This window comes from Anser brachyrhynchus (assembly GCF_964034855.1).
Source record: "Anser brachyrhynchus genome assembly, chromosome: 13".
In the NCBI taxonomy this organism is placed as follows: Eukaryota; Metazoa; Chordata; class Aves; order Anseriformes; family Anatidae; genus Anser; species Anser brachyrhynchus.
This window is the reverse complement of record NC_137708.1, coordinates 2,455,993-2,481,796: the sequence shown is the minus strand read 5'-3', so window position 1 is coordinate 2,481,796 and position 25,804 is coordinate 2,455,993. Positions and strand designations below refer to the sequence as shown.

At 40.9% G+C, this 25,804-nt stretch overlaps 2 protein-coding genes across 8 annotated transcripts in view; one reads left to right on the top strand and one right to left on the bottom strand.

Annotated features, from left to right (window-relative positions):
• Window positions 1–25,804, top strand: part of LOC308177006 (uncharacterized protein) — a 145,037-nt gene that overhangs the window by 50,912 nt on the left and 68,321 nt on the right. For 2 of the 4 annotated variants that reach the window (XR_013938770.1, XR_013938771.1), the window contains exons 2-4: window positions 10,224–10,337; window positions 21,714–21,819; window positions 23,909–24,036. Coding sequence is in view for 1 of the 4 variants with exons in the window: in XM_080553583.1 (XP_080409709.1) it covers window positions 8,953–9,073; window positions 10,224–10,337; window positions 21,714–21,819; window positions 23,909–23,960 (393 nt within the window). In the remaining 3 variants the exon portion in view is untranslated. Of the gene's footprint in view, window positions 1–8,929; window positions 9,074–10,223; window positions 10,338–21,713; window positions 21,820–23,908; window positions 24,037–25,804 lie in introns of all 4 variants that reach the window. The other 2 variants (XM_080553583.1, XR_013938769.1) reach the window with 2 other exon arrangements.
• LOC308177007 (uncharacterized protein) lies at window positions 13,262–17,142 on the bottom strand. 4 transcript variants are annotated; one of them, XM_080553584.1, is made up of 4 exons: window positions 16,336–17,142; window positions 15,430–15,497; window positions 14,923–15,004; window positions 13,262–14,510 (listed from the first exon to the last, which is right to left on the bottom strand). In XM_080553584.1, exons 1-4 carry the CDS (start codon window positions 16,419–16,421, stop codon window positions 14,498–14,500), a joined length of 249 nt encoding a protein of 82 aa, XP_080409710.1. In that variant the 5' UTR covers window positions 16,422–17,142; the 3' UTR covers window positions 13,262–14,497. The 4 variants fall into 4 exon arrangements, 1 of the variants encoding a protein (XP_080409710.1); XR_013938778.1 differs by lacking the exon at window positions 15,430–15,497 and having other exon boundaries at window positions 14,923–15,234; XR_013938777.1 differs by lacking the exon at window positions 15,430–15,497 and having other exon boundaries at window positions 13,262–15,234.

Here is a 25,804-nt window from a genome sequence, read left to right as displayed (position 1 = left end):
TTACACAATTTAAATAAATAGTAGCAATTTGTCAATGTCATCTTAGCTTCAACATTTTCCTTTTAAACCCCAGGAAATAGTAGTTCCAATTAAATTGACCTTTTCTTTTCTGCATCTTCATGTTATTAGTAGATAATGCTTAGTCTTTTAGCAAGTAAAAAAAAAAAAAAAAAGGGAAAGAAAGAAAAAAGAAATAAAAATACTTCCAAAGCAATGATGCACTTGGAGTAAACTTTCCAGACAAAATTACCTTCTTTATAAACAAATGAATCAAATTTAGCCACCCAGTAAATTTTACAAGTCAGATATATATGTATATGTCAGTAATAGATTAAGACACATGAATTGCTGTGTCTCAATGATTAGGTCTTTGGTTTCAGGGGACGGCTGCGGGTTCTTGTCACTTTAAAGCTGTAGTATTCATTTTTGCAGACAAAGCAGAAAATAAATACTTAACAGCTGAACTGCCCAGAAGTGAAGCCCTCTGAGCAAATCCTGGATGTCCAGTATGCGAACTTGCTTTTGGCAATGGGATGTAGGTACCCGATTATTTTGTCTTGTAGCAGTAAATGAAATGGATTTCAAAACTTGGACCCATGAAAACGGTGAAATGCCTAAATTGTCATGTAACACGGAAGAGTTTGGCTACATGCACCAGCTGTGTACAAATACCCTGTAATCCCACGCACTGCATGTTTTCCTATGCCAACGTGCATTAAATAGTATTTTATCCTCTTGATGTCTTCCTGGCAAGCATTAGCAGTTAGCCTGATGGCAGCAGAATTGGATTTTGCCACAGTTTTGGTAATGCAGATGGTTTTGAAGGAATGGCAGCCTGAGGTTCTGCGGCAAGTTTGGCCAGAGGAAGCCTTCCCAGTGCTGAACAAAGTGCTGGGACAGGAGCTCCAGGGTAGCTGTGTCCCGGTGATCTTCAGCTGTGAAAGGAGATAGTTCTCTGTGCATTACAGCATCTCAAACCTTCAGGTTTTGCTGAAAAGAGAGAGATTATTTTTAGTTGGTAAGGCTGAAAAGTGTTTTTGATCTACTTTTGGATTCTCATTTCTTCCTTTTCTTTTTTCTTGCATGAGCAGTTTGTGCCTAAACCAAGAACAAACAAAATACGGAATCAGTAAAAGTGTAGGGTTTTCCTTCCCTCTCTCTTGGGTTTCCAGTTGTCTCTGGTGGCATCCTAAAAAACAACACAAAATAAAGAGGCATGCTGTTGTTCCCTACCTTCAGTGCCATGAGCAGAGCGACAATGGGCAGCCTCATGAGAAAAGCCAAAGTCAAACTGACCTAAATTATAAATTGTCTTTACTCACCTGCTTTGTTGGAAAATAAAGCAGGTTTACTTTCTGTTTTCCAGTACTTCCCTTTTGGGTGGTATGCTAGGCATATTTCACAGCTTACTCTTGCTTTTCTTCAGGCTGCATCCATTAACTTTCATGATCTTGACGTTTGGGTTGATAGATTCCCTTCCATTTCTCATACCACATAACAATAGATCCTACAAACAGCAATGAGCTGCTTCCTCGTGCTGCCCATTCTCACACCTTCTGGTTGTGTAACACTTTCCTTTCGTAGTGTCAGGAGCACCCAGCAAAGTTCCTTCCTTTCACATCACCAGCTTTTCAAAGGTTACAGTATTGTCAAATTTGTATACTCACTTACTAATCAAAAGGACTTTTTGCCTTCTGAGTGTGTAGAACTAGCACTTTCCAAAGCTGAATGGTGCACACAGAGAGAACAGGCATATTTAAAGTTTCTCTTTATTTAGTATTCAGTATATATCATTCAGCAACTACCATTTGAAAAGAGGCCAGAAAGCAATTTTAACAATATCTCATGTGAGAAAATGATTCAAAGTTTTGGAGGGAGAGAGAATTCTGTAATCTGTGTGATCTGAAACTGAACAAAGGACGTGACCCGGCATATTAAATAGAGGAGAAACGGATTCCTGTTACTTTCATTTCTGACTCCTCAGAAAGCAGGCGCAGTAGGCATACATCTGAACTCACCATAACATGACGTCTTTAAGCTGGGTGGCTGATCCTCAGCACCAATCCCATTCAAAATAACCCAGCTGGTGGCTGCAAGGGAAGGGGCTGACCTTCCCCTTCCCACTTTTGACTCGAAGGACACCACATTTGGATGACCGCACAAGGTGTCGGTGTAGGAGCTATCTGGGCTTCTGATGTGTTCCCGTGGCACCGACATGTCCAAAGAGCGGCTAGTTTTTGCTGGGAGAACAGCTGAAGAGAAGTGAAGCATGAGAACTTTTGGATTATTTTAGAAGCAAATCAAGGCAAACATAGCCAACTAGAAAAACTTCAGTCTCAAATTTCAGAAGAAAACTGTTAACAAATACTTTATAGTTACTTGGAGGGTTGTTGCTTGCACATTTTAAATGTAGTATTTAATGCTGAAGATGATATTGCATATCTTGCCGTTATATTTGCACACTGTTTCATCAACTATAGTCCTTTTATTTGGTTTCAGATACTAAAATGGATTTGTTCTCTGCTTTTGCCATTTTTGTGGATTTCACAAATTTCTCAATTTTGATCAATTAATGCTTTTAAATTTCTTTCAAAGTTGTAGCCACATAGTTCTTTCATAAGGACAAAGAGAAGGGCAATACGTTTTAGGAGGCCAGTCCTGATTGCTTCTGAGTATTGTTGGCCTTTGGCTGCAGTTGTCATAGGAAGATTCAAGGACTCCAGGCAAAAATGAGCCTCACTAAAAATATTTTATTTTATCTTATCTTATCTTATCTTATTTTATCTTATTTTATCTTACCTTATCTTATTTTACTGTATTTTATCTTATTTTCTTTTATATATTTTTAACTAGTCAGCATGCTTAATCTAAAAGGCCTGTTCATTTCTGCTGTTATCTGAAAAATTTCGTCCAACAGCCTGAGTCCACACCCGACAGATAATCAATGCTGCATCCCCTTAAGTGGCTGCTCTGGTTGGTGGGTATCAATAGCAGACTTTTAGGGCTGACACTTTCTTCATTTATATGTGCAGTGTACGGACCTCATCTATTCCTAGGTAAAACACACTTTGCATCAGTGCAAACTCTGTTGCCTTCAATAGAGACAGATTTGAGTTGCCGTGGAATTAGTTAGCAGAGAATCAGGTCCTGTGTATATGCCACTCTGCTGCTGTCACTATTCATTGCCAAAGAGCTATATCCTGTTATTATCAGCTGGCACCAAAACGAGAGAGATGCGTACTACGGAGCAAAATAAGTCAGCACCAATTAACATTTGCACTGTTTGCTGTTCTCTAAGAATAGTTTAAGGATAATTCTGGAAATCCCGCGGTTGCAGGATTTCTGAGATGCATTCTCCCTTATTAATCATAGTCAACTGAGATGGGAGCAGAGCTGTAACTGAAATGAAATAGCAAATACACAAAGGTTAGTTGGTAAATTAAATAAATAGGCATTAATGATTCATTTTCCTCAAGTGAATCCATACTCTACTCCGTAGCACTTGTATAAAGAAATTTTCTTATTTTCCATGTTTCTGTGGTTTCTGCATGCCCAGATAAAATAGCATGGCATCGTGTTAGTGTGTTACTCAGGCTGAACCCGCATAAACTATGGGCTTTGATCTCTCCGAATCTGTTTGAAAAGAAATTATTTTGGTGCCTTTCTGAGTATGCGTGAATGTAATGATTATAATTTCCTTTTAAAGTTCAGCGCTGCTGCCAAAGGAAAAGTTGCTCTGTGCAGGGAATGAGCAAACGGTAGCTTTTTGCTTCTACATCGTTTCATATAAATGAAATGTTTTAACTGATTGTAAATGCAATTAAATAAGTTTATATAAATTGGTAGACATGTCTGCAAATAAAAATTGAGTATGCCTGAGCAGGCTTCCTTCTCTTTATACATATAGCGTCATCACAGCCTTCGATTTTGTGACCAATGTATGAACTGCTCAAAGCAAGCAATTCCTTCCAGATCGAGACAGATCTTCCCTCGGGCACACCACAGCTTTTCCAGCTTCTGTTTGAGCCAACAGTAATCAAGCTGGAGTATGTGTAAGGATCTTTGTGAACCCACTATTCCTTAAATGCTGCAGAAAACAAATATGTTTTCTGTGGCTCTGCTGTGATGGACGGAATTAGGAGCGGGGTGAACCATCCTGAAGCAGGCAGATGAATGGAGAGAAATAAGGCTGGAGGCTTGAGCTTCCCCCTGGCAGCTGTACAGGTGGAAGAAACATCTTTAAATCAGCGTCAGGTGTCCTGCACGTACACCAGTGTGGGCTGTAACAAGCTGTCTGCTTACAGAACCAGGGTGCAAATAGAGGCGAGGAAAGAGGCTGGTCGCCTTGTCGCCTTTCGGTATGAAGATCAGCCTCAAAGGGATTTACCAAATTGCGGACACTTCATTCGCGCTTCTTTTTCATGTTGGTAGTCGTTGCCGAGTCTTGATTTTGTATTTGGTTCTGTGGGGTTTTGTTACTCTCCTTCCTCTGTATTACACTACACTGTAGGGATTTTTTATTCTTATTTAATGTTTATATTGATTTCTTTGAAGAGTGCATTTTAAAGAATTACTCCTCATCAGCCATGCTGATATAAAAGCATAGTTACTATAATAATGGCCTTGAATACTGTCCATTAAACTTTGACATTTAAAGTGTTTACTGTGAATACATATTAAGTTTCTCATTAAAGGCAGGGTCTGGCTTTCTTGATGTGACTCTTAGATTAAATCAGTCTAATCCAAAATAAATACGAAGATGGAGAATTCATAACAAGCCGTCTTGTAGATTCTCTGTGTGTAAAACAGCAACTGCTTGTGGCAGAAAGATTTCATTTTAGAGTCTCCTCCTTGGCCCTCAAGAGAAAAAAAATCCATTCGTTGTGTACAAAACCTTTTGCACTTTGACATAAGTCCTTCCAGCAGAATCCCCTTTTTTATTGAAACAAACTTAAACCATATTCCGTTTCACAAAAGCAAAATGTGCTGAACATGTGCTTTTTAAAATAGAAGCATGTGCATCAACTGCTCCACAAGAAGATACTTTCTGCGAGTAGTCTCCTGGGAAGGTCCATTACCCAAAATCCAGTGAGCACAGGAAAAGGGTGAAACAGTATTAGATCAAGCTTTACTAGGCTGGATGGCCCAGGCTGTGGAATAAGTGATATTTAATATGTGCGCTTTGAGGCTCCCGTTGAGTGCCCTGTTTGGTAACCCGGATCAGGATGCTTGTTTAGTGGATAAAAGTGTAACTTTAGAAATTGGCAGGAACTTTCTGTGCTTGGCCACCTGTATTCTCAGCCAGATATGGTGTAAGGAGACGCAGACAAGCACACTTTTCAAAGTTTGTTCTGTTTCACTTCCTTACAACTGCCAGGTTCAAAAGAACCATTTATTTAATAAAATAAAAAAAAAATCCTCAGTTCAAAGATGCATTTATAAAGCTTGCTAGTCTTTATGATCAAGCTCATACTTTGTCTTCCCGTTACTAAAATAATACTTTTATCCTGCCCTTTTTTTCCCTTCTCATCTGTTTCGCTGTAAAAACATAACTCTAATGAAGGTCTCAGGCATTGTATTTTCCAGGCAGTGTGACACCATAAGTAATATAAAATGACATTTTTTTGTGTGTGTGTGGAGTTTTTGCTGTCAATAATAATAATAATTGTATCAAAAATAATGTGATCTCCCAGCGAAGCCTGCATAGTCAATCAGCATAAAGTATTAGCACTTCAGGGACACAAAGGCTCTGAGCCTGATAAAAGAGATTGGACTGAGAATTTTGACCTAAGAATATAATAATGTCTTCCAAGATCTCATTATGCCCATGCCCATTCGAAACCATCTGGGGCCCAGAATAATAAAAGGAGTGGTGTGAATTTATGAACCCATAGATCTAGCCATGCCCCCTTGGATATTGTGTTGGATTAGTAGATTTACTGCTAATCCAAACACTGTGGGCAAAATGATGTCTTTACATCTGCACTGCGGATCTCCGAGAACTGTGGTAAGTTAAATGTCTGAAGGGTTGACAGCAGCTCCCCTGCTTCAGGCGCAATCTGCTGGCGCTCTGCCACCTTCCCAAAAGTGCACTTCCTCGGCTGCACGTCCTCCACGGCGCCGATGGCAGCCCTCCAAAGGGAGCTGCCGTGCAGCGAGGGGAGGAAGGGGCTGGTTAGCAAAAAATCTTGCTGCTGCCGCCGCCTCTAACAGGTGGGAGCGGTGTCAGGTTGGTGCAAAAAAGGCGCAGTTGGCACGGGATCGATCCGTCGTCTTCAAGTCGCCTCAGGTGCAGAGGCAGAGGAGAAGAGTCGCTACGTTTAATTGGGGGTGTCTTCAGCTAAATAAAATAGTCAGATGCAAATCCTTTTCCTAAGGGGCAGCCATGTGGACTTGTGACCTTTCTTTGAATGGTTTGGAGCCCAGAAATCAATGATTACACTAAATCCATAATTATATTCTTTTCATCTGTGGCAGGGTACTGATAGCGTGACAGATGTGAGACCTTGAAAGCATGGAAACTTCAAAGCCCATTGAGATGTGTTAGACACCATGGACATGTGGAGCAGTAAGAAAATAAAATTAAAATTAAAAAAAAAAGACTGCTCTACCAATGCTTTAGGTGATCTCTCTCCTTCACACACACACACGCACATATATGTGTGCAGACATTTATGCACACAGCTTGAGTCCCTGGAATCCCTAGGGAAGAGCAGAGGGAATAACTGCTGTGAATCAGAGAGCTTTGGCTGGCCAGAAGAATTAAATAAACTGCTGTCTTGTTTTGGTTCAGGAGGTTCACAAACAAAGGGATGGGCTGGGTCGGGAGCCATGGCTGGAGACAGTGCCTGGAGTTAAGAAAGGTGAATGTGCACAGGTATCAGTCATGCTGCTGCTGGGTCATAGGGGTGAGCTGGCTTCTTCTACTACGAGATGCTTCTCAAAAATATATTTTTGCTTTCAGAGAGGTTGAGCTACACATTAGTATTAGTGTCTGATGAGTTGCTACAGAAACAAACAGTGGGGCAGTGTGAGGAGGGCGCTTTGCGGTGGACTGCAGGGGAAGCTCAGCCATAAATCCTTAGTGCCAGGCAGAACGATGCAGATTCCCACCTGGGGAAGGTGAAGTTTGATGTAAAAGATGTTGTTAACCACAGGTATCTTTTTTTTTCTCATTTTATTTCACTTTTTTAAAGCACAAGGAAATCGTAATGTCTCAGGTCTGTCTAGGCACCATGTTGGAGGGGAGGAGGGTGGTCAATAACGTAAAAGACAAGGTTTGCAGGGAGGCAAAACATCTTGCATTAGACCGACTGCGTTAGAAAACCAGATGCTTAGGTGCATACAGGATTTCACATTTTTGTACCGCATCGTACCATGGCTGCTAGTGTGGTGAACATCACTGGACCGTCACTGCTGCCATAGGCACATCGTTAGCTCCAGTAAGTGGCATGCTGCATGCCTACGGGTATTGTAATTTTTGCTGCAAGTATATGAGAGTTGGCTAGGGAGAATGTGTTATTTGCAGAGGAAAACAAGAAAAGGATTACGTGGGTCATTTCAAAAAGCCTTATACCATCTTTTGTTGTTGCTGCCTATGGGTTAGGTTACATATGGGCAGAAGAATGCATGTGAAGTGGTTGGGGAATTTAAAAGTGAATGAATAGCGATATGTTACATATTGGTCAGTGCTAAGGCTGGGCTGCAGTAAGTACTCGGGTCCAGATGCCCCATAACTGAGAGGAAACAAAAGTTACCATGGTTAGGAATCTGTGGAAGGAGGTAGTGTTTCCCATTTATCCCAAATTCAAGTTTGGGTGGTTTTTGTTTTGGTTTGTTTGTTTGTTTTTAATTCCAGTATAGTGCCTCTCAGTCTTTGCAGGTGGAAAATAAATGTTTTAGCAGGGAAAAGGAAATGATGTTCCCAACATTTCATTGGTATTTGCAGCTGTAAATGTAAGTGACTTTCTTACTGTTCGTCTTATTGGAGTAAGTGAGGGGCACATCATGAAAAATGTCCTTTATTATAATTTTAACAAATAATAAAACTCTTCAATGTCAATCCATATGAACTATTAATAATTGCTTCTTGAAATTTTTTTGTGTAAATGGGGAATTTTGTGAGTAGTATTAGTAATTAATTTGCCTTAATTGTGCATAATGTCAAAACACATTATTCTTAATGTGATTTACATGGAATTACATGTTACATGGATACTCATAAATGGTGGAACTGATGGCATGAAGTACATGGACAACCACCACAAGTCTTCAGTTTGCATTACAGTCAGTACAAGAAACTTTATAACCTTGTAATTCTACAGAAATAAGTAAGTTGAAAAAGATTAGGGTCTTATTTTTCTTAAGATTTGGAAATCTAATCGTAAAGTTGCGTTTTGAGTTCTGGTGTAGAAATCTCAGAAATAAATAAACGGTTAATCTCGTGAGCCTGATCCTGAGAACACAAATACTGGGCTGTCGCTGGTCCAGGAGCCTGAAATGCTGGAGTGGAACTCAGAGAGCTGGTGGAGACTGGGAGGGAACATTCCTCACAGGGATTTTTTCCCCCCCCCACAAATACTTGCTGTTTGGGGCTGTTTGGGTTCTTTAAGATACAACGTGCGTCATCAGGCACGCACTGAGGGAGCGTAGCACAAATAGCCAGGAGTATATAAACTTTATCTCATATCTTTTTTATGGATATCTAGTGTAGCTTTTGAAAAGGTCTGAGTTTGAAGACAGCAGCAAGTCCAGCAGCGTGTCTGCGCTCCCCAAATGCCCTCTCCCTGCACCGGTGGAAGGCTCTGTCACTCCTGCGGCCTTGCCTCCAGCCTGGGGCAGAGCCCATCTAAGACAAGTCCTTCCTGTCATCTCTCTCCTTTGCCATTTTAATATCCGCTTAAAATTCATTTTTCAAATGATTTTTCAATACTTTCCTGCTCTATACTCATCATGCTACTCCAACGGTGCTGCTTAGCAGGGATGCCAAGCACTTCTTTTTTTGGCCACCAAAGGAGCGTCCTCTGGAAGGCCTCTTGCAGAAAGTCAGCCAGACGCTTGCAGGAACTCGAAGGTACCTGGGCAGGGCCAGTTACTTACAACTGTCAGCTTTCTTCAAGCCAGGCTAATTGTCCAAGTTATTCACCACTTGCAGATATGTTATATAGTCATTTTATCGCTTCTGTAAACTCTGGTGAAAGGAGCATCAGACCCACTCCTCAAAATATTCCGATCCTACCTTTTCTGACTAACACGGGGGCACCAAGATGAACAAACTAGTTATACATGCATGGAAAGTAGCAAGCTGAAAGTAATTGTGTATTCAGTTTTAATGGAGCTGAATCTCCTGCTGAGATTTCAATATCTGACAGCATTGCTTTCATTGCCCCAAATGCCCAACCTTTTTCTAATGTTTGACCTTGGGTATGATTATATTTCTGTATGTATCTCGAACGATGCAAAATCATTTGCCTGTACCAGTCATCTCCCTGATAGTCCTGCTCCAACTTGTGGCAGAAGAGAACAAGTCTGATGGCAGTGACAATAGCTAAAATGAGCTTTGATAGATGGTTCTCCCCTTTCAATAGAAACATAAAGCATCTCTATAATGTCATTTTGTTAACTAATAGACAACAAAAGAAGGAAGGCATTCACTTTTAACTCTATTGCATGCCATTATTTTCTCGTTGCCTTAGTGTATATAAGTAATGTGGCCTGCAGAATAAAGGACAGCGCTGCTGCTTTCAGCGTTGGTTATTTATTCTGCTGCGTACCCACGGGCCCACCTGTTAAATGAAATGAGAACGGTTCAGGTGTGTGTACTGTGGCTCTGCCACAGCCGTTTTGCCCCAACAGACTGACCCACCAACCCGGCTCTGCTCTTGGCAGCTTTGGTGCGTGATGGAGAGGTGCCTCCAGCACTGGGCAGGGGATTTGCGAGGATAAAGGGACTGCTCTTTGAGTGCAACCCAAACAGGCAGTCTGAGTGTGATTAATGTTCCCGTACTAGTAACAAGAGTGTATCCCTAAAGAGAAAATCTGATAGCGGCCTCTTTTTCAGGGCTGCGTAAGCTGGGCACATTATTTTAATAGTACACCATTAAGGTATTTATTTTAATCTAAAAATAATAATTTTTCCCTTGTTGTTTGCAATTGCCCACTAGAAACGAAATCCCTTTCCTGACCGAGGATCCTTTACAATCCTGCACTGGTTGTTATTGCAGGTTGCCTCGGGAGTACCGAGTTACTGAGGTTCAGACTTTCTTCAGAAATGCTGAGGGGAGTTGAACAGCAGTTGAAAACGCAGATAAAGAAATACATGGACCGTGCAAACAAAAGTAAGTGGAATAAAAAGAGATGTGTTTACTAGAGTGGTGGAAAAAAAAAATCGTCCACAAAGAAGCCACTTGGTCTGATTACAGGACTCGTTAGGGATGCAGAGCACTAAGCAAGTTCACTGGAGTTTGAAATCCCAAGGGCAGTTTTGGGTTTCTTTCTGCGGACTCCAGAAAGTGATTTAATAATTCATTTGAAGCTGTGCAAAACTTTGTTGATTTATTTTGCTCCCTGCTCAAGCAGATCTTTAGTTTTGCTTGGAGATTTTAACCCAGTGTTGAGGAAGGCTAAAGAGATCGAGATCTAAACCCCCAGACTAAACCAGAGACTTTCACGTGTGTCTGGGTGAACACGGGCAATCTGGCGGCTGCTTTGGCTGAATTTGCAAAGAGGACGTGGGGAGACTTTGAGAGACTGACTTGTTTTATGCTGGCCTGCCTCTGCACAAGCTCCACTCTTCCTGAGAACGGGGACAATGCAGATTTAGGGGAAATGCTGGCACCGGTGTGCGAGGGGCAGGGGTGTTGGAGGTGCGTGATGTGCCGCATGTGTTCAGGGGTGAGCACAACCACTACGCTTATCTAACGCGATAAAAAGTGTGCTGCATGAGCCCAGCTAGGCAGCAGCAAGTACGACAGGGCTTCGGGGATGTCGGCGTTTAATATTCCGCTCAAGAATACCAGCCGTAATATCAATACGTTAATACGTTCGTCAGTCCAGGAAAAATGTGCAGTTTAAACATAAGTGAAGTGTTAGCAGTAGAAGAGAGACAGTGGTAAGGTGTTAACTCTGGCCTCGTAATTAAATGTAAATACACCACAAGAGCAAAGCCGGGGACTGTGTAAACAGGTAAAGGGGGAAATATGGCTCTTTTCTTAATGGCTTTGCTTGGCCTATAGCGGTAAGAGAAGATTTATTAATCAGAATAAAAAAGGATTCTGTGAAGAATTCATTTATTTATGCATTTTATGCAAATTCAAGATACTGCCTTTAACATCTTTCTGCTTTTACTGGTAACAAATCTTTCCTGGTAAATATATATTTACTTCTCACTTGCAAACATTAGACTGTTTCGGTGGTTATTGTTGCTTGTGTTTTAATACTAACAGCTTCTTCCTGAGTGTCTTTTATTGTGGCACATAATCATAATAGTTTGTGTAAATTCTGACATTTCCAGAGAAATCAAGATGTTAATATTTATTGGCCACTTACTGCATTCCAGTGGCTGCCTCAGTTGTGGCAAAGTCCTCCACTTCAAGGTAATGCATTAAAACATTCAAGCTACCAATCACCGAGGTACCACAAACATTCACAACATGCAATTTTTTTCTGCTTGAATCATGGTTTTAGGTGGTTTTCCTCAGTTTTTCTTCTCTCAGGGATGAAACCTGGCTTTCAGTAAGCAAGCAAAGTTACATGAATTTCTGCAAAATATATTAAGAAAAAAATCCATTTTGTAACTACATCTTAGAAATAACTTCTGTAGTAGAAAAGCCTTTCACAAAATAAAGGGGATTGTTTTAGGGAGGAAAAATGTATATATAGGTGATATCTCAGATAAAAATACTACTGTACTCGGTCTGTGAGTAGCCATCCAAAAAATGAAACATAGCTCTTGGTAATTTTTTAGTTGTATGCTTGTACATTTCTGGTGAAAAATGGAAGTTCCTATGCAGAAAGTCAGAACAACATGTACAAGCAGCCCAAATTGGTTTTGATTAACAAGGTTTCCTGCCTGTAAGTCACTTTGTCTTCATCCCGTTAGCTAGACTCAACAAAACAAATGAGTCTAATGTATTAGGCTTAAACACAAATCCTTGCTGTGTGAATGCAAGGAAAAATCCTCTCTTAAGAGTCATGCAGCCATCTTATATATGTAATAAGGTTGCTATTTTTAAATATTTTCTAAGTTTGTATGAAGGGAATGCAAAATATTTTGTCTCTTTGCACTGTTGTTGAGCTCATGCCTGTTATTCTCAGGTATGAACAGTGTGGTGTAGGGATGCATTGACTGGTGGGACATAATATTGAGCCCCTTCGATTCTCTGCTGTACAGGTTTTGTAGCTCTTATCCTTTTAATAAATTAGTTTATTGGGTTCTACTTTTGGAAAAAGGCCATGTGAATATGATATATTTTTGTCATGGATTGACAGGTAGGCAATGTAGCTGTGTGAAAATGTCCACATTCCATGAGGACCACCTCTCACCAAAGGGAAAATGTGCTAACCAACGTGAAAAAAAAAAAAAAATTAAAAAAAAAATATATAAAATTTGTATACATGCCTTAGTCTATTTTTCCTCTTTTGCAACTGTCTGTGGGGAAGTTTAGTTTTCTCAAATGTTATTTCAAGTTGCATGCTTAGAAAGTCAGGAATAATGTAATTTTTTTCAACCATGCAAAAATATGCATGTTCATACTCACATTGTGACTGTTCAGTAGTTAATGCAAATTTCAAATTTCCAGATTGGTCAGTTATATAAATGTTGGTAATGCTCACTATAGTTGCTCTGGTTTTGTAAGTATTCCAAATAATCTCTTTTCCATAATATTAATAGGTAGCATACATTTATGCTGTATTTTCTTGGGGGAGGAGAAAGAGGAGTTGTGTGAGTATAACCAGAATGTTTCAAGGCATTTTGCCCTCTAATTCCAGCCTACCCTCTATGTATCTACTATAGAAAATGTATTTAGATTCAAAGTCATCTTGGGAACTATTAGTAGGTGCCCTTGAAATCATTTGATGTTCTCTGTAAGTAAATATGAATATCCAGACAGAAGCTGATTGTGCACCATAAGTGAGATTATGTAAAAGCTGAAGATGACTGAATTTTCATTTTTTTGGTGCGTGTATATATATCTATATATTTTAAAATTCTCTGAGCTATGTAATACATAACTTTGTGTTATTCTTAAGGAAACAGCTTTCGCTAGAAAATAGCAGATAGATTGCCACCGTGTTCAGCAGAATTTGGAACTGTCCTGTCTATCTCACCACCAACAGAAAAATCATGTGCTTAACCAGAGTGCAGTATCTTCACTGGAAACCTAGCGGGAGTGCTAGTGCTTTTTCTGGTTATACTTTAGTACATTATCTAAGCCAAATAGCTAAGAGAATAAATTTGAACATAATCTGTATTTCCTTAGTGTTCATTATCTTGTTACTTAAAAATTGCCTGTGAAAAAGTGAACACATTCATAGAAACATGACTAAAATACTCTTAATAGAAAATATATGAAAACAAAATATTATTCAAATTAAAATATACAATTGCAACTTGCACTGTTGTGTTCAGCTCCAGTAGGCACACTGAATTGTCTTTTTTCCAAATGGATAATTTATTTAATTAACCAAGATGCAATGAATTTTAAATTGTATATTAAAATAGAAAAATTAGGTAGTTAGGAAAAAATATGGTGTGGTTTACATACATAATCACTGTTAAGAAATTTTTTATTGCATGATTAAAAATTGCAGATGGCAGTTTACCGTAATACAAATTTTGTTTAAAAAAAATCTTTTCCTTGCCCATGTTATCATGATAGGTTTGAATAATTTCTGAATATTTTTAAAATTTGAATTAAGTCACCTTTAAAAATTACTTCTTGCTTGGGTATAACTTTTCGTAATGGATAGTGAAGATTTTCCTTTTTGGTCATTGTTTGTCAGCTGTGAATAGATTACGTAAGTGTTATACTGTATTCTTATGTCAAAAAAATCCACGTGCACTTTATGTATTCAACCTTTTACATATAAGACAGAGTCAGTGTGTACAAAGTTCTACCAGAAATTTTCACATAAATTTTATTCTGAAATTTCTATCAAGGACTGTACTTCATTGCAGTACACACTGCTTGATCCTGTTTATCTACATAATTTAAATGCAACCCTGAAGGATATAAACACAGTGACAGTTTTTAAACATACTTTCTGATAATCAGCACAAACTATTACTTGAACCTATTCAATAAAATAGCACTGACAGACGGAATTCAATGACCCTCAATAACAACAGATACAATCTCATTGTATAAAATTATATTATGACATGATTGTGTTGTCTTGAGTTATGACTTTAGGTTGTCTGCAATATGGCACGCTTTTTCTTTAGCAAAAAAAAATCATACTTATTGACATTGAGATAATGCAGGATCTAAATTGTTTAGCCCAAGATTCTGTAATGAAGAAAAAAAAAAGTAAAAAGATGTGTGCATTCAACAAATAAATAAACACTAATTTACTGTTGACAGGTGTTTTGTTAGCGAGGATACGAATTTTGCTTTATGAAAATTTCTTTGAAGGGACAGATTCTTCTGTAGCTCACTTTGACACCCAGTGGCTTGATTCTGTTCAGTTTCCAGCATGGGTACGAGGACGGATGATGGCAAGGAGCTCTGCTAGTGGCAGCTGGCAGGAGATCTCCCTCCATGGGATCTGGCCAACAAAGCTCAGGCAGCATCCACGTGGGTATTTAATGGTCAAAGAGCCAAAGTAACTTAAGAAAATAAGGTTCCCTTAGCTCTGGGGGAACTCATACGACTCACAAAGATGGTGACAGTTCTTGGCTGGGAGAGCCAATGTTCTCACCTTCTGTCCTCGCTCTTCGTCTGAGCTCCCAGCTCCAGAGAATGAATGGGGAGCCTTGCAAATTCGGCATCCCGTAGGGTATCTGTTGGGGTAAAATTGCTGCGAGAAGAGCCCAAAGGACATCTGTGTTTCATGTGGCCCACTATCGTAAGTCTTTAAGCTCCAGATAACATGTAAACGAGTGGGGCAAGTACTGGAGGGGCTGCTGACAGGGGTAAGGCCAGGCCTGGCCAAGTTTGTGCTCTTGGTGTCCCACAATAACTCCATCAGCACTGGGCTCACTGGTTGTTTGTTTCCCTTTCAGTGCAGAAACTGATAAAATTATGAAAATGAGATTGGATTTAAAGAACCAGGAAATTACTTTAAGGTCCACGTTCCTTTCGACTCATGGCAGATCTCAATTGGAAACTGCTAACTGACACCTTAGAGATTTCTGGACAGAGACACGATTCTGCACTGCCACCCCCCAGTGAAACAAAACAGCATAGCCAGTATAAAATAAAATACCAATTTCTGCATCTTTAGAAGACGGATTTTGGTAAATAGTGAGAAACTTGCAAATGTCTTCAGTCAGCCTGTATGAGGTAAAATAACCACTAAAAGGTGCCCACCAGGGTAATGCTTTTTCACTTGAGAGGAATACATATTTTTGTCAAAAAAGCCAAGACTTGTGAACATTGAGATTCCCAGCGCATTCAGATGTTGAGGCTTTTGGTTTTGTGTGCCCATATCGTGCAATATAGCCAATGATTGTATAAAACTTCATTATTACAAGGAGGTTAGAAACACAGAGCTTGTTTATGAATAAATAATTTGGTATCTGTTCTGCAAGGTAACAAGGACACTTAGGACATTCTGCATCTCTAAGGATGCAGTGAGCAGGAGGCATATGTGGCAGGAAAACAGATTTATGAGCAGGTAAATATAGGGAGAAAGGGGACATGAAGAACATATAGCATTACTTAAGTTTATATAGAAATATAAGTGAGACAGATATGGTAGCTATAGCTATTGTATGCATTCACGGGTTAAAACTTTGTTTTTCACATCTGCTTTGCTGGCCTGGGAGCATTCAGAATGCTTTCAGAGATCCGTTACCAAAGCAGGGACCCCGAGCGATGCTTGGCTCTCCGCTGCTGCCCCGTTATCTGAGCGGCTTTGCTGGGAGCCAGGGCGTCTTCACCGCTGCAGCGCTCCGGAGCCACCCTCCCCGACTGATACAGGAATAACCCCGTTCGCTGCGGCCAGCCAAGTTTTTTGGAGGGGTCTCCCCACCGCTGAGTCCACGTAGGCGTGGACGCATGTGTTTCTCCTGTCTGCACGGCACTGAAACGCAGTGATGCTATTGAACACCCTGCCCAAGCCCCGCGGTGGCTTGGCGTGCTGTGCTCCCGCATAAATAGTCTCTCTTACCTCTGAAGTTTCCCTCGTCTCCTGCAGCAGTGCCAGGGGTCAGGCACACAAAGGTGCTGTCCCCTGATTGCAGCAAACACCGCCATGTGTTGTATGTTTGATGAATTAAAAGGATGCTGCCAACTTAATTACACTGTAACCCTTCAATAAAGGAAGGGCAGAGCTGATTAACTAGTGAATAATTGGGGGCTGATTGATGGCTTTCTCCCTCACTGCTAAAGGCTGTATATATAATTATTTTGCCTGTGGGCCTAATTTTGCCACTGTTAGCTTCCACTTTTGTCATCAGCTGTAATTTATGGATGGGGCCTGAAGCCTTAAAAAAGGCTGGAAAATGAAATAGCCCCGAATCCCCAGATATGTCACCTGGAAATGGCCAGCAGGCAGCCTTTAACGTCAACATTTGCAGCCATTTAGCAGCATTAACACCTCATGCTTAGCCGGAAAATAATATTATCATTTGTCAACAACTATCATAATATAGATTTTTTTCCTGACATGTAATAATGTTGCATCACTCACACCAATGATTTAATATATGTTTTAAATGCAAGATCAATTTGCTGTAACTGAATAGAAAATTCTTCTATTAATGCACTTTAAAAATAAAAAGAGAGCAAGAGATGAAGGAAGAGCCATGTCCCCTCACTGCACTGTCAGCTCGGTTATGGATTCAGTTTGTAAGTCTCTCGTGAACCCCCCAAATCAGTGCAGTTGGGGAAACTTGGTTTAAAAACTCTTTTTTTCTTTAGACTTCGAAAGATTCAGTAGCAGTTTCAGAGAAAGTACAGTTAATAAATGAATGAACTTCTCTCCACCATACTTAAAAAACATCGTGGGACAATTTTTCATCTCCTGTCAGTCAGCAGAGCTGAATCTGAGCCTGTACAGCTACGCTGGTTTGTACAGGATGTAGATCTGGCCTTTTGTATTTTAAACTGAAATAAGATTTCTTATTTTTTTCAGAGACAAAAGCTAATCATTAATGCAGCAGTGATAGTAAATGTCAATCTGTTTTGAAGGACTGAATTGCTTCAATGGCAAAGAAGAGAGATGCCCCCCAAAAGAAAAACTATTATGGGAAAATACAACATCCTGCTCAGAGCTGCTCCGGTGGCTGCACGCGAAGAAGTGCTGCCTGGTTTAGATTCCACAAAGATTTTTTTTCAATAAAGTAATAACAACTTAGATTCCCATTTTTTTGAAACCCACATTTAAACATTGCAGAGAGAAGGCTTCTAATTTATAAGCCAAGATATACAAATCCTCTCTCTCCGATTTCCTTTGTTGTTTTGTCCTCACAGAGCGCTCCCTTGCCTATGAATCACATAAAGATTTGAAGAACCTTTCAGTCAAAGCTCAGTAGTGTGCCAGTGGGCACTGGCCAGGAAAAAAAAAGATTGATATTTGCCCTCTCTTCTTATCTGCACTTGATTTATAAGTCAGTGTGAGTATGCAAGAGAAATAAAGGCAAAGACCTTGATGCCTCCCTGTGGAGAATATGCACCATTTGGATTGAAGGCATGAAAGAGGAGAAATTAATGGTAAGCTGTTCATCTGTCACTACTGCCAGCCTGATGGTTTTGCAGAGAAGGAGAGGACTAGATGACATGCCCTCCAGTCAAGGGCATGACTGCCCGCTGTTCTCATATTATAAACACAGTGCTTTGGGTTTCTGAGGGATTTAAATTTAAATTATACTGTACTTTGGATAGGCAAATCTTTACACAAGTTTATTTTCTTGAAGTATTAACATGCAGGATTTTGCTGGCTTTATGTGGGAGAAAAATAAAAATTAAGTCCCCCCTATTTGATAAAAATATGTAGCAGACTCTTAAAATGTATCCATATTTTTAAAGCAGTATGTTATAGTGTAATGAGATTTAAATTTATATATGCATTGGAGATTTAGGCACATGCATAAATAGATAAGCTTTAGTTATTCTACTTTCTGGCACATAGGAAAAGATTAAAAAGTTCAAAATGGGAGCTGAATGTTTTTTTCTATTAAAATGGTATAATACCGACACTGCTGCTATCGATGACAATATTAGGAACACATCTGGGGGATGAAAACTGACAGAAAACTTTCATATTGTGTTAAATGACAAGAAAAATGTACTCATTGCTAAATGACGTATTTGCAGCGCTGAGCACGTTGTGTACGCCCTTGCTGCAGCTGTCTGTCAAAATATTTCTGTGCAGTACCTGGCACAAAGGATCACCAGGCTGCTCGAGTCCTCGAGATGCTTCCGCGTCATATCCCGTATCACAGATGCTACCAGTGCTACCAGGAGCAGTTTTTGAGGCCTTGCATGGTTTGGCTAAATGCATGAGAACTGGTTTTCACTGTGCACAACTTCAGGTTTGAGATTTTGTGATGTTACTGCTGCCCACACCCATTTGCTATTTAAAGCCCTCTTTGCTGAGACCAAGCAGTGGGATGGGAATTTCCATTCTCCATTAAAAAAAAAAAAAAAAAGGAAAAGCAAGTGACTGGTTCACTGCTTTCAAACAACCTTGGATTTTATAAACTAAAGCCCTTACTAAATCCCTTTGTAGAAGGGCTGCATTGCCAAGACAGGTGTGTTGTGTGATTGTCCCCATCTCATCATCACTGCGAGTTCTGAGTTTATAGCACTGAAATACAGGCAGCCAGAGAAGAGGAGATGGAGGCGGATCACGTAGGTGATGGTCGGTCCTCCAGCATCTTCACAACAGAAGATGCATCCTTCCCTCTAACGTGACTGGCATCTCCAAAATATTGTGCCTTGATCCTTTATCTTTCCTGCACCTTTTCTGCCTCTCGCTCAGGTTTCATGGGCTCCTCCTCTCCCTGACCCCGTACACTGCATACACGAGGGCTTTGCTTTCTTGTGCACCATGGTCACCCTTCTTCGTCCTCTGTTGGGAAACCCATGGTGGGGTGGTTCCTGCAGAACAAGAAGGACCAAGGTACTCACGGTCCTACTCAAAGAACCACTCACCTTCCGAAATCCACCTGCGCTCACCTCCCTGTTACCAACCCACCTCCTCCGTGACGGGTGCGGGCTCGGAGCGGTGGCAGCTGCCCGGCACTGTGCCGCTAGCTCCCTGCTGCACAGACTTCAGCTGTCAGAGGTGATATTTTCTATGCCAGCTGTTAAGCATTTTTTAAGAAATTTCTGCTAAATTTTTTTTTGGTGAAGAGATTGTGGGAAAGTGTGTTATTTCACCTTCCTCAAAATCCTGATCGTTTTTCTGAGCAGCTCTCATCGTTCTTCCAAGCTTTGGAGCAGGTAGTTACTGCGGCGCCTTTTTTTTTTTTTTTTTTTTCTGTTCTTGTCAAAAAAATCCTCCTGTGGCCTAGTTTATGCGCATGTTAAAAATCTGTTTGCACTTGCTGAGTCCATCTGCACGGAGCGGTTACACGTGGCCGTGCTGCGGGCGCAGCACCCAGACAGCGCGGCTGCTCCCGAGGCAGCCGGGTGCCACCACCCCGGGGGGCTGCTCCCTGCCACGGCGGCAGTGACGATGAGGAAGGAGGGCTTGTTCTTCTGCCCTCAGCTTGCCCCTTGCTGGTTCAAGCACAGTATGGAACACATAGGAGGGAATATTATTTTCTGCTTGCTGAGTGTTTGCAAAAGCTCTGTCAAACTGTTTCCGATAGCGATGGGATGTACAAAGCTTTCTACTGCAGTGTGCTGTAAGCTAAGGTGTAGAAGATGGTACAGAAAGTCCAGAGGTCCTGGTTTTGCTAAGTGAAGGTTGTGTGGTCCTACAGGCTGATGGCTTTATAGTTTTGGCTATACCCAAATGTTCCCTCCTCCAGCAAGGGCTCTCTTCTTACTTGGCGTCTGTGGCCTGGGTTGGTATTTCCCAATTTCCACCCAAACTTCAGGCTTCTCTTTGTGGATTTTTCTCTGATGCTTCCATCATAGTTTTTTCAAATTTATCAATCTTTGCTACTTGTACAAATAGTTGTTATATTCTGATTATTAGGATATAACAGCAACAACAAAAAAAAGCCTGTGATCACGTAGTTAACAGCTATATCATAGTGAAGACAGGCAAGGGCCAAATTCAAGTTGCGCAGGGACCCTTAATTCTAGCATTTCCCAGCTTTTGAGTGCATCAGTATGCAGTATTAATAATCTTTTAGCCTACTTCTTAATACATGCGTGCATCAGCATTAAAGGAGAGGTTGAGACTTCCAGTGCGTGCCCTCAGTGCAGGCTGGAGGGCGGACGGTGCTTCGCTCGGAGCAGCTTCGCTGCAGCAGCCAGCGATGACCGGGAGCCTTCGGCTTGGCTGGGGCATGCGTCAAAGGGCAAAGGAACGGGGAAAATGCAGAAAAACAGAAGGGACTGGTGTACTGCGGTGGGGAACCTGGTTCAGATCCAAAGGGATTGGATTTGAATTCAGACAAAAAAGTTAAAGCAAAATTTATCTCCTGTTCGATCTCAGATAGACTCCTTAATGTCTTTACCTAAGGTGGTCTCGATATGGAAACATTTTAGAATTGTGGGGAAACTGTTTTTATTTCTGGAAGGAAAAGTTCTTTTTCACTGGAAATCCTTTTTTTTTTTTTTTTAATGTAAGAATGAAAAGGGTTTAGTAAGAAAAGTTTAGACCAGTTTGAATACTTTGTTGGATATTTTTTCTCCCTCAGCTTCCTAAATTCTTATATATAGCTAATTGTGAAATTTGAGGCTATTCTTATGTAGCTAATGGTGAAATGATACTTTGCTTGTAGTTGGAGGAGATGCTCTGTCACCTTCATCACCTTCTTGAGGGACAGAATTTGGGGGTTTCCCATTGTTCTGTATGGCCACAAAACTACTGAACGCTCATGGCCTTTTTACTCTGAGCAGGTTTAACTATAAGTCTAAATGGTAGCAAAATTAAGCCCCAAAATTCAGTTCTTGGTTTGATAATGTAGGAGGCCACCAGTATTCCCTCTAATTATTTGAGTTTCTCTGGATGACATCGCTTAGTGTTCAGCAGCTTATTTTCATATCATTTCTTCTGGGCACTTGATTAAAACTTAGGAAATAAATGCATTTTTTATTTTTATTTTATCTCTGAAATATGATTATAAATGACCTTTGATAAAAAGTTAACAGAGAATATGTCAGGAAGCAGCTCAGAAGGAAAAGATTAAAAGCAGACAGTCTAGAGAGGTGTTTAATTTCAGTTTTCTTTGTGGTATAAGAAATCTGTAGATTTTAAAGCCATCAAGCCATAGTTACTTTTATCAGTAGGGCTCTTTTGTTTTGTTCTGCCACCTAATTCTTTTGATGACAATGAGTCCACAGTTTTCCAATGACTGATTTCGATTTGCATGTTATTGTCAGCCTTTTATATTTTATCATATCTCCACTTTGGTTTTTATGCAGATCCTCACATCAGAACGCGAGGGCAGCCTGAGCTAAACAGCTGGCTGGATTTGCATGAAAATGGACTGCCCTTTTTCATTTGTTTGTTCTTTGGAAATTACAGTAGGTGAGTATCTGACTCAAATTTTCCAAACAAATAAAGATAAAACTTCACAGATATTAAACGGCGGAGCATTAAACTGTATCATTTTACATATAAAAAGAAAAGGATTAAATAGAATTAGTCTGTTGAGCTGACTGAGGAGAAACAATGTGAGTGGCTGTCTGAAAACTAAAGATACAATAGAACTGTGGTATCTTTGAGGGATTTTTGTCTCTGCAAATATTTTCCTTTCCCATGTTCGAATGATAAATAACAACATAAAGATTCCCCTTATGAATTTAAGGTATTTTTGTTAGGAAAGAAAACCATAATCTCTTTTAAGTAATTATATACATATCTGAGAGCGTTCACATCTTTTATATAGCTAGCAGTTTACAGCAGCCCCGTGGCAGCGGATGTTCTCTGCGACTCAGACCGGTGGAGTAAACAAGCTGAGGTGTAAGTGGGGCCACAGGCAGGTGACATTAGGAAGCCCACACCGTTTCTGAGAGGCAAATTTTCTAGGGTGAGCTAAGATCTTTTATTAGGCTGACTGATACAGATGGAAAAAATGAACAAGCTTTGGGGCACACAAGAGCTTGATAGTTGACAGATACGAGCTTTATAGATTTGAACAGTGAGGTATCAAAATAACACATGGCACGACTTGGAGTTGTCAACAGACTTATAAATTATTTAGAGCATGTGTGCCCTTGTGTGCCTGCAAGCTTGTCCGTCTCTTCCCACTTACACTGCTTGGGCTGATAAAAGACACAGCCGCTCCCTGCAAACCTTACCTCCCTTGTATCTTTGGTCCATCTCAGAAAGAAGAGCATGGCCACAGCTTTTAGCTTAAACAAAGATTTGGAAGGAATGGGTTTTATGACTCATAGCTACAGTATTGGATTTAACTATTTTACTCCTCTTACTTTGCATCACTTTTTTTCTTAGTCTGAACTCCTTTCAATGTGCAAGCTTTCCTGCTTTCAACATGGATTGAAATAGGAAATACTGCTTGGATTAATAGGAAGGCTATAGAGTTTCTAGAGCTTCATATCTGGGGCAAAGAGCTATCATCCCTGAATTTCCTGAAAAAGTGGTAACTGCTAGTCTTGCATGAAATGATAAAAGTTCATTATTTTCTCTGATACTCTTGGAATCGGGTGCATGGACTCCCGACTGTGTAGTGCTGGGGAAGAACTAGTCTGAGTCCTGGGGAGGAACACGGTGTTAGCAAACATTTGAGGCAAAATTTGTTGGGTAAAATATATTTTTGCCTATTTCTTCCCCCCAACTCTTTTTTTCTTCCCTAATTATTCAGACTTCTTCCATAATCTTTCCTGAGTACACATCGGAAAGTCTGGAGAATGCTTTAAATCCTTTTTCTTTCAAATGTGGCAAAACCACACGTAGCTTTCATTACACCTGTGTATCAAAACCTATTAGTGAAAAGTGCTTAAATAATTCATAAGCCTGTTGACATCTCTAGGCTTTGCTTTGTGGTGTTGTGAAACCTTGCCTTTCAAATCTACAAGGCCCCTGCCCGTCAGCCAGCAGGTGTTGACGTGGTTGATACAACGCCCCATAAGGTCAGTGGAAGAGGCAGCGCTTACGAATTCTTGCTGTTTTCAATATTTGGTCTTTCATGTGGCCGTAGAAGATGCAGATCTGCCATGGGCTGTTACTAACGGCATTAGCGGTGCCGTTAGGAGAGGTGTGCTGCTGCGCGGCCGCGCTGCTCTAGCAGCAGCAGAAGATGGCCGAGCCGAGGTGAGCACTGCCGCCCCCCAGGAAAGGTCCTCCACCAGCCTCCTACCGAGCTGGAGTGGCTGCTGGGTGAATCCCGGGACTTCGAGAATTACACACAGCTAAAAGCAGATGCCAGCCTGCAAGAGATGAAAAGCCTAAGGGTGTTTAGAGACATGATCCAGCAAGGAGCCTTTCTAGAAGGCAACGGGCTGCTGCTGGGAACCTGCCGGTGTTGGGACCTACGTTTAATGGACATCACACCTGGGGGACTGGGCTTGGCTTGTGGATAGTCCTTTGGTTGTTTTTTGCTCTTTAAAAAACTCTGTTTCCTAACAAATGATGCTTTTTTCTTCTTTTTTTTTAGGAAATCACCACAGGGAATTTCTCCCACTTTGCTCGGCTCCCAGAGGAGTTGAAGGCTGTTACGAAATCGAATTTCCTAGGAGCTCACCAGGGATATTTTTAGTCTATAATTCAAGCCTTTGCCTGAAGGTAAGAAAACTGTGTGGTTTTATTTTGAAGGAGGAAGTGGCTTATGGTCTGGGAGCCAAGGAAGGGTGCTCTGGGATGAAATGGAAGAACCTTTCACATGGGCTTTGAGCAAGGAGTATCAGGAGCAAGTATTTACTGCCATATACACTTCACAGGAGTCCTATAGAGTCTCCTGCACCTATGGGCATGTTTTATGCATGCACAGAGCTCCTTACAACACCTACTAAGAACCTCAGAAAGCGCTGTTGTAAACTTACATCTGTCAAAGTCACTGAACAGGCAGAAATTCGTCATACACAAAGCTGAGGCTATGTGGAAACTTATTACAACTCGGTATTTATAAAGGTGTCATAGAAGTACAAATAGTTTTTGTTTCATTATTTATTTCCTGTTGGTTTTACTTTATTATGTGATATTTCTGGATGTTTTTCCTAAAAAAAAAAAAAAATCACTTCCAAATTCTTTACTGAATATTACAAATAGATATGAAAAGTTGCCTTGGCATTTTTGAAAGTTTTCCAAGCTTTTGCTGTCGTTAAATTTGCATAAACCATAGCCCTCACATAGCTGGGAATGACTTGAATAGCAGGCATCCAGCCTGACAACCTATCAAATTACTTACATGCTATGATATGTAAAAATAATGCAGAAAACAAGACATTTTGGCTTCAGAAACTGACCTGGAAATGGATTGCTAGAGGAAAGAGTATTTGACTTGTTTTTCAAGTTAATGAAAAGAACAAATTGTCCCAGATTCAGCTAAGTTTAGCACTTTGATTTTTGTTGCGTTTTAATCTGGGCTCACATGAGATTTCCCTCAGTGCTTGGATTTATTTGAATGAGCTCTTCCTGCTATTGCTGTTTTAATCAAACTGGGCTGGCATTCCCACGTCGAAGTCAGCAACACAGGGAGCAAGTGCATCCAGAGCCAGCCTGTGAAACCTAGTTATGATTTGTCTTTGGACTACTTCATTTTTACAGACTGCTGGTGGGTATGTGTTATGGCTCCTGCCTGACAGTGAGGAATGGTCTGTGAGTGCACAGGGTGAGATCTTCATCTGCTATCAAACGGTTGCCTGAACTGTGTGGATTTATATGGGGTGAGGGTCAGGTGCTGTATGCGAGTCTAAATTTTGTGGACAATGTTATTCAGATTCTATTTTTAAAGCCCATTTCCACATTGGCTTTGTAATGTACCTCGCATAAACTCGTGGCTGTAAAGAAGGCTGAAGTATCACTGCCATCCTTCTGGGGTCTCTTGTAATTTGGGATATCAGTGTGTTTTATCCAGCCACGTACGGCACAGCAAAAGGTAAAGCTCTTTGCCTTGCTACCAGGCAGAAGTGGTGAGCCCCGTGTGTCCACAGAAGTGTGTGCAGAGGCCGCTCTTGTTGCAGGAGATAGGCAGGGCTTGGCTCCAATCCCACTCCTTCAGCACAGCCTCCATTCAGGATCCCCTGCCCTAAGGAAAAGCAGGGTGGTGTGGTCGTGGTGGCCTTTTCTCCTGCGTCTGGATGCTTTTTAGGTGCTTCCTTTGGCTTGGCTGACACAAGGGTAGTGCCAGGACTCCTCTGAGCACGTCACCATCGCATTATCTGTCCTTTCCTCGAGCAGCCAGGCTGCTCGCTAGGCTGGTGGCGTCTCCAGCATCACCCATTCACCAGGAAAAACCCGTGGATGTGAGGCTGTGCAGCCTCCCCACGTGTGAGAAGGGGAAGAGCTAGAGTGGAGATTGCTTTGGGTTATTCCCGAATAAAAGCCAATCATC

What these genes read in the sequence shown, in the direction of transcription:
- LOC308177007 (XM_080553584.1), bottom strand. Translation starts at nt 16,421, where the DNA reads ATGGCGGTGTTTGCTGCAATCAGGGGACAGCACCTTTGTGTGCCTGAC. An exon ending in AGACGAGGGAAACTTCAGAG is followed by an intron (nt 15,498 to 16,335) that starts GTAAGAGAGACT and finishes TACCTCATACAG; the next exon opens with GCTGACTGAAGACATTTGCA. An exon ending in TTCTAAAGATGCAGAAATTG is followed by an intron (nt 15,005 to 15,429) that starts GTATTTTATTTT and finishes TTACCCCAACAG; the next exon opens with ATACCCTACGGGATGCCGAA.